A 14034-nucleotide genomic window follows, 5' to 3' on the forward strand; every position below is an offset into this window, starting at 1 on the left:
GCATGTTATGAAAGTCACCTAGAAACAAAGAACTTCAAACCTTTGGTTCTAATATGAAGGCAGAATGATCCTACCATCACTGTATTTAATTTATAATGAAACAAAACTTAACAGTGGTTTTAGTGATACGGATTAGAATGGAATTTCCAGTGCTGCATATTTATTTATTTAAAAGCATTTATATACCGTATCTGTTCGTTTTAAAACCAACTCTTGATGGCTTACAACCCATAAAACAATATATACAATCATAAAACCAACTATATGACAAAAACAGAAAAACCATATGGCATATAGTCCCCAGGATCGGTCACTTCCTCTTGGAACAGAAGTGAATATTTCTGTTTTAGGGAGAGGAGAAATATTAAGACATGGATGTCTTAAGCATCTTAAATCTCCCTGTCAGGGAAATCAAGAGGTTGGATTTGTTGTACTTTGGCAGAGCTTCTAGGTCCATACCTCCCCGGAACACTGCATTATGAAGGACAGAACACAAGACCCTTTAGTCAAGGTTTATCTGGATGAAGGCCCTTATGAAGAAAAGAACATTCTGGTGCATAGAGAAGGTTAGTGATAGAACAGGAAATATATGAATCTTTGCTTCAGAGGAAATTGTTTTTGATACACAGAACAATATTTGGTCTCATTTGGTCTGAATGAAGGTATTTGACTTGACTGGTCTTTGTCTCATATAATTCAATCTCAAATTAATAAATTTGTGTGGGGGGGATGTATCCTTATGCACCTTAAACCACAGTGTGCTGTAAGTACTTGTAGTGGCTTTTAAACTGTGAATTTAACTCAGGTGATTGCAGTCTCCTTTATATTGATTTTTTTTAATGATCGATACATTATTTAGTATTTATATTATTGAGAGTATTGGGTTGCAGGATCCTGGGACACAGATATTTACCTTAGTTCGCGAAAGTACTGGGTATTTTACCTGGAATAAAGTGAGTACTGGAATTATTTGTTACATATTTAACAGTCAATTAAATTGAGATTTCAGTCATATTAACTGTGTTAGTGAGGAATTAAGAGCGGAGACTATTGAGGGGATATTCAAAATATATCTGGCCATGTTTCCTTCAGCATTTTAAAACCCCTTTTCATTTTGTTCACATACATTCTTTATTCCCTCCTCAGAGATCAGAAATTTTACCAGATAATATTTCATTCATGGATTGTTATAGACAATTTAACTGTCAGCATAGATCCTATATTTATATAGATATAAATATAAATACATATTTATATCTTTGTAACAGTATTAATTCTTGAATAATCTTTCTACAGTAAATAAACTGTATGTTCACATTGCAACTCAGCTGATTATTGCTTTGGCTTATCTCCATTATTTCCTCTTCAGAAGTCTGGAATAAGAAAGAACAAGCTTTGATTCTCTTATATTTGACATCCTTTCAGATATTTAATAATAATAATAATAATAATAATAATAATAATAATAATAATAATTTTATTTCTATACCACCCTTCTCCCGAAGGACTCAGGGCGGTGTACAGCCAATTTAAAAACACAAGACACAACAATAATTAAAAATTAAAATAATTAAATAGATTTGGCCGATTTAAAACCCTAAAAATTAAAATACCCCAATTTAAAATTATTATATTGACAGCCCTGCCTGGCGGAACAACAGGGTCTTCAGTGCGCAGCGGAACACCCGGAGGTCGGAGATCTTACGTATTTCCAGGGGCAGTTCATTTATTTATTTATTTATTTGTTTGTTTAAATTTCTATACCGCCCTTCTCCAAATAGGACTCAGGGCTGGGGCTCCCACAGAGAAGGCCCTCCCCCTGGGTGTCGCTAGCCAACATAACTTGGCTGATGGCACCCTGAGGAGACCCTCTCTGTGGGAACGGACTGGTCGGTGGGAGGCTATTGGTGGCAGAAGACGGTCTCGAAGGTACCCGGGTCCTATGCCATGGAGTGCTTTAAAGGTGGTAACCAACACCTTGAATCGCACCCGGAAGACCACTGGGAGCCAGTGTAGCTTGCGCAGGAGGGGCGTCACATGGGCACGAGTTGCGCCCATAACCACCCGCGCGGCCGCATTCTGGACCAGCTGGAGCCTCCGAGTGCTCTTCAAGGGGAGCCCCATGTAGAGAGCATTACAATAGTCCAGCCGGGAGGTGACAAGGGCATGAGTGACCGTGCGCAAGGTGTCCCGGTCCAGAAAGGGCTGCAACTGACGGATTAGGCGAACCTGATAAAAGCCCCCCCTGGCCACGGCCGTCATATGCTCTTCTAAAGACAGCCATGCGTCCAGGAGGACACCCAGATTGCGAGCCCTCTCTGTGGGGGGCAAAGATTCACCCCCAATAGTGGGTGAATAGTGGGTAGAATAGTGGGTAGAAACAGTGGATTACCTAGTTAGCTGCTGTAAGAAGATTGCACAAACTGATTACAAGCAGTCGCATGACTAAATAGCAATAATGGTGCATTGAAAGATCTGCAAAAGTACCACATGCCTACAAGCAAGAACTGGTGGGACATTAAAATAGAGAAAGTCATAGAAAATGAAAAAGCTAAAATGATCTGGGATTTTAAATTCAAAAATACAAGCACCTGTCACATAACACCCCAAACTTAACAATTGTCAATAAAAAAGACAAAAAAAGTCTGGATAGTGGATATGGCAGTACTTGGAGGCAACAGAATAGAAGAGAAAGAACTGGAGAAAATAAAAGACCTATAAATAGAAATAGAACAACTCTGGCAAAAGAAAGCAAAAGTAATACCAATAATAATAGGTACTTCGTTTGTAATCCCAAAACAATTGAAGCACCATTTGAACACCACTGATATTGACAAACTCATCCTCAGTCAATTGCAAAAGGCATTTTACATCCTGTGATGATACCTTTAACACCATCTGATTTCCACATCTCTCTATCCAAATCCTTGGGAAGGACTCAATAGGTGGATAAAAATTCCAAATTCAGTTGACTGTGTGATGAACCATAATATTCAAAACCAAGCTTTGGCTATCACTTTTATTTCGTAAGGATAATTATGAGATTTACATAGAATACAGCTTTTCTTGGAAGTAAAAACAATCTTGATGCTAGCAGTTTGTAGCACTGTTTATTTTAAAAAATATATAATAATTCCTTTTTAAAAAAACACAAAAGCATTTGAATCCTCTTAGGTACCTAGCCAAAAATTACTAATATGTTCCCTAGCTCCAGATAGGAGATGCAAGACTTAGAATGATATGTGACCGAGTGTCCCTACTGGATTTTATTTCTACTTCTCATTCAATCCTATGGACACTTGGAATCTATTCCTATTATCAGTTACTTCTCAGCTTTACAAAGATTGAGGTCAAGGTGAGCCTAGGTTATTTTGAAGATCAGGTTGAAAAAATATATAGACATGATTATATTTGAAAAAGTAGAATGCGAACTCAATATATTCTTTAGTGGAACATAAAGTGGAGAGGAAATTTATTGGGGTTGGGCAATAGTATGGGAACATTTTAAGTTTCCATTTGCTCAGGAACATTTGATCAGAGGGATTTGCTGTTATTTTGTGCTTGCTCAAAACAATTGTGTCAGCTTTGTCCTATTATTCCATGTTCAAAACCAGTTTAATGTGAACAGTGGGGAAGGGATAGTACTTTCCACTTCAATTTAGGGCAGCAAGCTATTTTGGAGATGCAGTGTTCAGCTATATAGCATACAGTTTTCTGCTACAGATGTCAGTCATTCACATTTGCCATTATAAATTACGGCTTTATATTTTTTTTAATGGTAGGGCTGGTCATAAAAAGCAGGATAGTTATGTAGTTAACTTCCTATTATTCATATCATTAACTCTCGGGTCCTTTTTAAGCTTAATTCTTATATACGATCTCTGCTGTCAGAGATATTCCAGTGCCAGTTTGAGAAGTCAATTATTCGTAGATAGAAGAAAGTGGGTATCTCAGTTTACCCGAGTCTTTTTTTCTTTTTCTTTTTCTTTTTCTTTTTCTTTTTCTTAGACCCTTACCACATTTGCAGACAGCAGGGAGGAAGGGGAGGAAAGAGATCTGGATCTTAGGAATGGGGCATAAAATCAGCATATTTCTGAAGGCTATGCGAGACTGGTATCATTAGCCTAGGATTCTGCTACAGGAATGGACTATAAGTCTGAAACTTATAGCATTATCTGAAACTAACAAATAACTTAATCTTCACATTTCTCAAGAAACAAATTCTGATACGTTCCAAAAATGATATAGAACATGTTTCAGAGTTTGGTTTGTATTTAGACACCTGTTCTCTCTATTTCAATTTTATATCCAGTTGTGACTTCTATATTTCCATTGTTGCTTTTTTTCTTGTTCTTCACTTGAGACAATAAACATTCATACTGCATGGTATTTTCTTCTTTCAGTCCAGTCAACTACCAACTATAACTGAATCCTGAATTGTACAATGTTTCCAAATTCTTAATGCTTTAGCCCCTATCCCCAACCTACTATTTTTAAGTCTTTCAAATTAATTTAATTGAACTCACAACCTTGACAACATTCCTTCTCCTCCAAATACACACTTCAGTCTCATCTTGTTTTTAATCTTTCATCTTGGAAGATAGCTCTTTATTGTTTCTCATTGATTGCTACTTTTATGTTGGCATAATCCACGTCTCTTCTATTTTCTCTCTAATTTCTCATGGCAATGGTGACTGTGCATTTGGGAAACAGCAATTCTATTCCAAATATTTAAAAAGAGCCTTGATAGTACAGTGGTCTACGCACCCTGTTATTAACACAGCTACCTGCAATTTACTGCTGGTTCGAATCTCTCCAAGGCTCAAGGTTGACTCAGCCTTCCATCCTTTCTAAGGTAGGTGAAATGAGGACCCAGTTTGTGGGGGCAATAAGCTGATTTTGTATAAAATATACAAAAGTATGAAGGCTATTGCTTAACGCATTGTAAGCCGCCCTGAGTCTCCGGAGAAGGGCGGCATATAAATCAAATTTAAAAAGAAAAAAAATATTTAGTATGAGGCAGTTTTGAATTAAGATATGCTATTTGATAAGACAGATGTTCAGTCTGATGAGAATAAATAGGTAAATGGCAATTTAAATGAGGCCTCATTTTAAAACAATATTATTAGAAAAGAAGTACATTCCTAAGGATGAAAAAATTACTTGGAACATTTGAGTTTAGCAAAAAGGTAACAGATGAAAATTACAGACAATTTATAAATTTATGTATGCTGTTGAGAGAGAATAGTGGAAAGTTTTCTCTCTCACTGAAAATACTAGAACCTGTGATTTTTCTATAAAACTGAAAGATGAAAGATTTCAGATAAATAAAATGAAGACTTCTTCACACAGTAGTACTCACTATTATACTACATACTGATGCAATGCTACTTTAATAAATTCTCCACTTTCTCAAAAAGTTTAAAATAATATCACAAAGCTAATTATGCTTTTTTCCTCCTACACCTGATAATAAGGCTTACTTATTATAAGGAAATAATGCTCTAGTTTTTATTAAAACATTTTTCAGAGTTTAAATGACTCAGTACATGATATTTAACATTTTTATTTTCTAATTATGATTGAAAACATATAACTCTACTTTTTCACTATCTATCCAGGATTTTTCTTGAAGAGAATGCACTTAATAACCATTTATTTTCAAACATTAACCTCAGAATCCACTAGAAATCACATAGCTTCTGATACATTTAATTTAAGTATTTCAGTGGAAAATATCTCTCAGTAAAAAACACTTTTAATATAATAAAAGTAGTTCCAGACAAGTTTCATTATCATCCGAAGGGCATTTCATTCCTTTCTGAGGAAAGTGAACTCTAATGCCTTCAGTATCAAAGACCCCTCCAAAAATTAGTGGTATCCCCAAAGTATGGAAGAATATATAATTAGGATGTTATATCTCTGTTGTCATGTTTTCCTATACCTTAAATATTGTTAAAACAGAACAATTAAACAACAGGGCTCTCAATAAAATACACAATGTAGCAGAATATCTTCACTTGCAATTTTACTGATAGTGATAGCAGGAAAACAAAATCATCAGGTTAGAAGTCATGCAACATGCTTCCTGGATACCTCTCACAGATTATGAGGAAAATTCTAAAACACCAAGTGTTTCAGGTGTATTGCATGTAAATCCATTATAAGAGCTATAACAATCAGCACATTATTTTTTAAACAATAAACTCCTGCAAATACATTGACTGCTTACATAATGTCAAGTGAATGGGAAAAATAATATGTATAAATCCTTTGAGAGAAAAGCAAAGGGCCCAAGAACACATTTGCTGTTTATACTGTATGAAGGGATAATTTAAAGCAACTGTTCCTTGGGGTCCCTGCTATTCATGTTTTTAGTTTGCAAGAAAATATATAAGATATGTATAAATATGTAATTCAGAAACAAAGAACACTATAAATTCCCAAAATGCTTGTTCCTCTCCCATGACTGAATTGTCAGTTATTACAGGTAGGTCTTGATTAGTGCTATGAAATGATTGCATTATTTGAATTCAAATAATTCTTGTATTATTAGATAATAAATAATAATAAAGTAATAAGTTTATGGAAAATATAACAACTGGTTCCAGCTCAATGGAAACAGGTAATGAAAAATGTTTAACATAATGTTTCATATGTATGTTGCTAAAACAGTACAGTAATGGATAAAAAATAATATACTTATAATTTGAATTTAGGGTTAACAAAAGTCACAGGGTAGTTACCGAAAGCAAAACAAAAACAAATTCTACTGCAGATTCAAGTATTCCAACATCTTTTCCTATTTTAGTATTGCTATGACGACCCTCATGTTATCTAAACTGAGAAGGCAACCTGACAAGAAAAACATTTTTTTTTGCTCCAATGCAAGTCTCTTCTTTCTTAAACTTGTGCTGTTTTCCTGTAATGGGAACTTCCTTTTCTCCATTTTCCACTCACAAAGATTAGCAACATCTAAAATTTGAACCACCTGTGCATGCACTCGCCTCATTTGCACATGCATTAGACTCACATTAAATGAATTTTGGGTAACATTAAATACAGCCTGGTATCAATTTACAGTCTATGCTAAATTGAATATTGCATTATTCGAACTTGCACAAATTGCAACCTCTCTGTATCTGTCCTGATTTGGTATCTACTTAAATATCATTTATCTAAGGGGTTATTTTTGTTCATGTTGGCTTCCCAGTTCATGAAGTACAGGATAAAATGACATACTTTAAATCTCATTTGACAAAAGTCTTTCCAATCAGGGCATGTAAGGACTGTACTTGGAAGAATGGTCTGAATTCCTCCTATTTTCAATGGCTGGCAAATAACTGATATATTTCAGGTGGATTTGGTATGGAAAAGATACGGTATAATGCAGGAACACAATGTTATTTGGGGGGGGAGAGTGTGAAACTTTGTCCCATTTGACCTTTGAGAGGAGATCTGAGGATACATGCAGACCATGGATGTAACCAGGGCAAAAAGTAAATGATTTAATTTATCTTAAATTAATATTAATTTAATATGTTTTAATCATGATCCCCTTTGATTACACTAAAAATTATAATTTAGTGACAATTTTTGGGTGGCTCAAAGGGTTACCTTCAGGATCTTGAAGAAGCTCAGGATTTTAGGTTTGCCTCAATGACTTCAACATAATTGAATGATTAATTATGCTAATGAGTTGATCTTCATTTATAGTTGTGCTTGGTTTATTTTTGTGTATAATTTGAGTTTGAGGTTGTAATGTCAGGTAGGATAATGGATAAATGTTTTAATAATAAACTTATAGATCTAAAATTGTGGACCAATGGCAAATATATTTTTATAGTATAACAGGTATATATTTTTGGAGATGATCTAAAATATATATCTCATTGCAACTGATTACATAAAGAGTTAATAGATGGCAAAAAAACCATACAGCAGGCTTTTAAAAGCTGCATCTAAACAACTACTGCAGGTATTCCTCATTTAATGACCACTCGTTCAGCAAGTGTATGACAGCACTGAAAGAGTTATTGTTATGACTGGATCTTGTATTTATGGCCATTGCAGCATCTCTATGGTCACATAATTGCAATTTTCAACCTTCCCTTTGGCATCCCACGAGCAAAGCCAATGTGAAGCTGGCAGGAACTTGGAAAGTTGTAATCATGTGAGGTCCTCACTTAATGGCCTGCATGGTCTTCATTTAACAACAGCAACTGGGATTGCTGGAATTGCAGCAGCAGTGTGGTCACATGATTTTTTAAATTATATGTCACTCAACAACAGTTTCCAGTCCCATTAACACTTTGCATTGTTAAAGGAGGATCACTATCTGTACAGTATAATTTCAACTTAAACACAGTGCATCCTCCATTGTATACCGTGTTTTCCCGAAAATAAGACCCTGTCTTATATTTTTCTGATCCCTGAAATAAGCGCTTGGCCTTATTGCCATGTGCTCAAAAGCCTGATTGGGCTTATTATGAGGGGATGTCTTATTTTGGGGGAAACAGGGTATTACTATGGAAATGAACTGAGTAGAAAATTCTGCTTATGAGATTTTTACATGGTTATAATATTTGAGTCGTGACTATGATTGCATTGCTGAAGTGTGGTGTATTAAAAATGTCATTAGTAGCAAAGCTCTCCGTATTAAACGACCATGGCTTTGCAAACCCAAGGGCTGATCAGAGACACTACACACATCAGATGTATTTCTATTAATCCATTTCCTGTAACACAAGCTGAAAATGACTATGTCTTACAGCCAATCATTTGGCAGGATTAGCCACAATATATAATAAATTCAGATAGAGCTTGCTTGTATACACTGATGGTAATGGTCACACAAACCATGAACACATTTACAATGACTCTTGAAAGTTTCCATTTTCATACTGATAAACAGTCTGTTCTTCGACATTGTGCCTCATTCCCTTTTCCTTCTGCAATTCTTTCCTTGGTGCTTCGTCATGCTGAACAGTGGCGCCATATGTTTTCTTTGTGTTAACAAAAGTATCATTGTTCAGTTCAGTCTCTTCAGCCAGTTCATCTTGTTCAAGTATTCCACATTTCTCTTCATTCAGACTTTCTGGATCAGCCCATTCCTGCTTCTCACCAGAAGCAAAGATAGCATAAAATACCACTCCACTATAGTGGACTAACGCAGCTATTAGAAAGACATTTTGCCATTCTTCACGAGTCTAAAGAAATGACATGGGACATATTTCATGTAGATTAAATTTGCATTCTATTTTTCCACCAAAAATAACATTTAAAAAGTTTAAATTTAAAATATATAAAGAAAACAGCAAAGCTGTAGTTAAAATATTAAAACTCAGGAACTAAAAACTCATCAAATAATATAATAAATAACATCACCTTAAAATAACTTGATTTTATTAGCAAGATCTCTTTGGAGCCAAATAAAACTATTTTTATCCCAAAAGAAAGCTTGGGCTACTTTAGCAGACAGAATCTAGGAGCATCAGCATAAAAGGCCCCTTTCTTTTGTAACTATCAACTATGGCTGTGATAGTGGAGGAGCCAACAGTCTTGAAGGCAAGAAAATGTTATATTTCAAACCACAAAAAACTTGGAGCTAATAACCAGCACTCTGAATTGAGAGAGACCTGTGGCGGTGCAGTGGTTAGAATGCAGAATTCCATCCTTCTGAACCTTCCATCTTTCTGAGGTTGGTAAAATGAGGACCCAGTTTGATGGGGGCAATATGCTGACCAGTGGTGGGTTTCAAATTTTTTTACTACTGGTTCTGTGGGTGTGGCTTGGTGGGTGTGGCATGGCTTGGTGGGCATGGCTCGGTGGGTGTGGCAAGGGAAGGATACTGTAAAATATTCATTCCCACCCCATTCCAGAGGAAGGTTACTGAAAAATCTCCATTTCCTCCTGATCAGCTGGGACTTGGAAAGCAGAGAATAGATGAGGGCAGGCCAGTTAGAATTTTTACTACCGGTTCTCTGAACTACTCAAAATTTCCGCTACTGGTTCTCCAGAACTGGTCAGAACCTGCTGAAACCCACCTCTGATGCTGACTCTGTAAACAGCTTAGAGAGGCCTGTAAAGCACTACGAAGCGGTGTATAATCTAAATCTAAGTGCTATTATTATCACTATCCTGGAGACAAACCAGTAACCAGTGAAGCTATTGTAACATAAGAGTCACTTTCTGTGACTAGTTAATAATGTAACCACATTTTGAATCAGCTGGAAATTGTGGAAACTTTTCAAAGAGAGCCCAGTGTAAAAATTATTTTTGCTGAAATAAAATCTCATATGCCCACCATGTTTTTCAAAATGACCAGGAATTGAAATTGGTGAAACTAATGATGGTTTAATAATAATAACTGACTGCCATGCATTTGGAAGTCATTTAGGGAAAAAATAAATCTGAACATCATTACCTTATGTTTTGTCATTGCACCAACAATGAGAGGGCAGACCATGCCTGACAATGTCCCAACTCCATTAGAAATGCCCATGAGAATGCTGGCATACCGAGGTGCAATATCCAAATGGTTGACGTTAAATCCTGTAACACAAAATATTACATCAACAGGGTGTATTCTGTCAGCATGAGAATGATTCAAGCAGCTGAAAACGCAACTGCTTCTTTTAGGCTGATCCAAGACTTCACTGTCCTCTGGAATTTAATTTAGTCCCTGAGAATTTCAAACCTGGTTACCAAATAAGGCATCAGAAAAAAGGGATTAAATACATTAGGGCTAATTGTGTTTATTAGATTTAATTTAATGTCAATGTAAAATTAATTAAAAATATTTGAGTTTGGGTCCAAGCCTCAGCTTATTTTCTTAAAGTGTGGACTATGTGCATAGCCCTGGTTTCTCAAAGAAGGAAAATGATAACTAAAGCATAGAGAAAAACCATTATTTTGAAAATAAAGCACTGAAAATATCATAACCTGTCATATTTCATAGACAATTCAAAGGTTTTAACTGTCAAGATGAAGTTATATTACTGATTTTGAATATTTTAAACACATAAATAATTAAACAAACATATTTAAGTAGTCAATCACTTACTACAGCATAATTGTGCTTTTTTTAAATTTTTATGAAGTAAAGGTTTCATTACAAATTAATCAGTTTAAAAAACCATTTAAGAATGTCAGAATAGCCTTTAATTAAAATTAAAAGTCAAGAGCCAAGATAATCGGCAGCCTAGGGATGAGGATACCTGGTATAGAAACAATAAATTGCAATAATAATCCTGTTGATATTAAAATACAATGTGTTTAACAGTTTATGTTTTACCTGAAATAGCAAATCCACTAAAGCCTACTGCTAAAACCAAGAATGAAATAGCCATGCCTCTCGTGTGAGAATATCCAACCACCAAAAGTAAAGTAGCTTCCATCCCAAAACCTGCAAAGGAAATGAATGGAGAAGGTTATTAATTCTTCAAAATACACCGCTTCAGGAAGTATCAAAACAATTTATTTATTTTTGATGTTGTTTTTATTTTATTTTTCTTTAAAATTAGTTCCAAACACTAAGTACATACAGATTGGTTTCTAATTTTCTCTGCTTTTATAAAAACGTCATACCTCTCATTCTCTGTCTCTGTGTGTGTGTGTGTGTGTCTCTCTTCCCCCTCTGTCTCTCTCTGTCTCTGTCTCTCTGTCTGTCTGTCTGTCTCTCTCTCTCTGCATATGTGCACATGTAGGTGTTCATGGGCATTGTCATTCTTGCATACATTGTTTGATATTTATAAATTGCTTAGATTTTGTAAGATTAAACTGACATAAAAGTCACAATAATTCCTTCCTCCCTCCCTCCCTCCCTCCCTCCCTCCACTCCTTCCTGCAGTCCCAACAGATTATCTCAGAAGGAATGAAACTTTTAGCAAAAAAAAAAAGTCTGTCCTCATGTCCTTATATATTTTGATAATTCAATCCTCCCTTTCAATGTACAATATACAAAATACTTCAGATTTTGCATTTATTTTTAAAATCAGCAAATCAGTCTGATAGTTAGGTAGTAACATATAAATCACATATAAGATCTAAGCATACCTCCACAATTCATGATTTTTCTGACAGCAGTAGTTGTTAAAATTCTGCTGCTGCGCAAGAAGTCAGCGAGTTGGCCTCCAATGGGTACAATAACAGTCATTACCATGTGCGGAACTGCAGACAAAAGGCCAACCTGGAAGTAAATAGATACAATGGAAATCACGAGACCAAAAGAAATGTTTTTTCTCTCAATATATGAAGTTAATTAAATGAATATTTGAGGAGCACATCATTCCTTAGCATAGGTGAATTTAGTATATTTTCCACTAGAGAATTGAGCTGACAAATTTCCATTTGTCATCAGCCACTACAAGTTATGGTGACATCTACCATAAAAGGAATTGTCAAAGTGATTGTTAAAAAAATAATAAAGGCTGCTCAATAGAAACAGCAGACAAAGGGGTGTAGCTCAGAAATCCTAACTAGCTACCATGCCCTCCTATGTCTCAGATATGGTTTTTCACCAACAAAGTAAATCTTAATTTTCCAACACAATTAACAGGTTTATATGAACATTTGCTATAGATAAAAATTAATGTCAAATATTGTACAGGCCTCAGTTTAACACTCAGTACTCAAACACCAACAGTTCAATTAAAAATACACAATGTTTGTATACATATACAATATGTTGGGAACAAACATCCAAAGAATTTAAGGACTGCCTCCAAAGACAGTTTATAATGCTGTTATGGAATGTACAAGTCATTAGATAACAAAACATTATTTGTATCAGTGGTGGTTGCTACCAGTTCGCCCTGGATCGGGTGAACCAGTAGCGCCGGTAGTGGGAGGCTCCGCCCACCCACCCGCCCGGATGCATGCGCAGAAGCGTCACGCACCCACGAGAGAACCAGTAGCGCCGGGTTTTGAAACTCGCCCCTGATTTGTATCATAGCACAATTGATATACAGGTTAGCTCTTTTCTCTCCCGTCAAACAGTCCTTGATTTTTATTATGTCATTTGTATGTTAAGCAGCTGGCACTGACTAACAGTGAGCTATATTAAGAGAAGATTCAAAAATGCCAATTTATTAGGCATAATCAAATGAAAATCATTGAGAACAATCAGCAATTTACCATCAGGCCTTTAGAGAAATTCCTTGGGTTTATATTTTTACCTTACTTATTGCAAATCCAAAGACTTCTTCAAAATAAGCAGGCTGACTTATGAGCAGCAAGTAGAAAGTCCAGCTTCTGCAAAAGTTTGCCACAACAATTGCATAAACCGGCATCGAAGTGAAAAACTGCTTCCAAGGGGTGCTAAATCTCTAGAAGAGAGAATGCCAAAGCTTTAGAATGATGGGAGGCTGTAGTTCACTTTAGTAATGTTAGGCATCAATTTAACATTCAATTTGTTATTTGGGTGAAAGTATTTTCATTGTAGAAAACAATATTTGAAAAACAAACATGAATAAGTAACCTCTCCTTTTGTTATCTACATAATGAAAAGGACAAGATTCTGCAGCAAGCAGCATCAATCCCACTCTGTTTAGCATGTCATTACCAGCCTGGGAATCCATGCTCAGCCCCTTTGTTGTTATCCTCAAGCAGACATTTGAAACGGCAGGCTGGGTGGCCTTAGATTTTGGCCCAGAGATGCAACTCTAATTCCACTACTAGCTGAAGGGCACGGGGAATTCTCCTCTAGCTTTTCTCCTTGGCTGACACTCCCCCGCCCATTCGCCATGGCAGTCAGCCATGGCCCCTCCGTCCCACATGCTTCGGCACAGCCCATTCGACGCGGAGTGTGGGGGACAGAGGGTCTGGGGCTGATTGGCTGGAGCGAATGGACGGGGGTGTGTCAGCCAAGGAGAAAAGCTAGAGGAGAATTCCCCCAAGGCAGAAGCCTGGCGGAGAAGCAGGCGCGGCCAAGGGTAGGAGGCAAAAAGTCCCATTCCACCTGAAACATCAGTAGTCCCTGAAATCACAATTGGTGGAGAAGAAGGCATCTGATAGAAGTATCCCCTTTAAGGC

At 36.3% G+C, this 14034-nt stretch overlaps 1 protein-coding gene across 1 annotated transcript in view; it reads right to left on the minus strand.

Moving 5' to 3' along the window:
- Positions 1–5704: 5704 nt before the first annotated feature.
- The window catches only part of SLC17A8 (solute carrier family 17 member 8), a 29163-nt gene continuing 20833 nt past the window's right edge, over positions 5705–14034 (minus strand). Inside the window, exons 8-12 of the mRNA XM_034403122.2 lie at positions 13179–13328; positions 12058–12190; positions 11297–11407; positions 10427–10554; positions 5705–9209 (exon numbers count right to left, since the gene is read on the minus strand). Of these exons, the coding sequence (XP_034259013.1) occupies positions 8871–9209; positions 10427–10554; positions 11297–11407; positions 12058–12190; positions 13179–13328 (861 nt within the window). The 3' untranslated portion in view covers positions 5705–8870. The remainder of the gene's footprint in view (positions 9210–10426; positions 10555–11296; positions 11408–12057; positions 12191–13178; positions 13329–14034) is intronic.

Source organism: Pantherophis guttatus, chromosome 7, assembly GCF_059756535.1.
Source record: "Pantherophis guttatus breed Tessera chromosome 7, ASM5975653v1, whole genome shotgun sequence".
NCBI classification, from domain to species: domain Eukaryota; kingdom Metazoa; phylum Chordata; class Lepidosauria; order Squamata; family Colubridae; genus Pantherophis; species Pantherophis guttatus.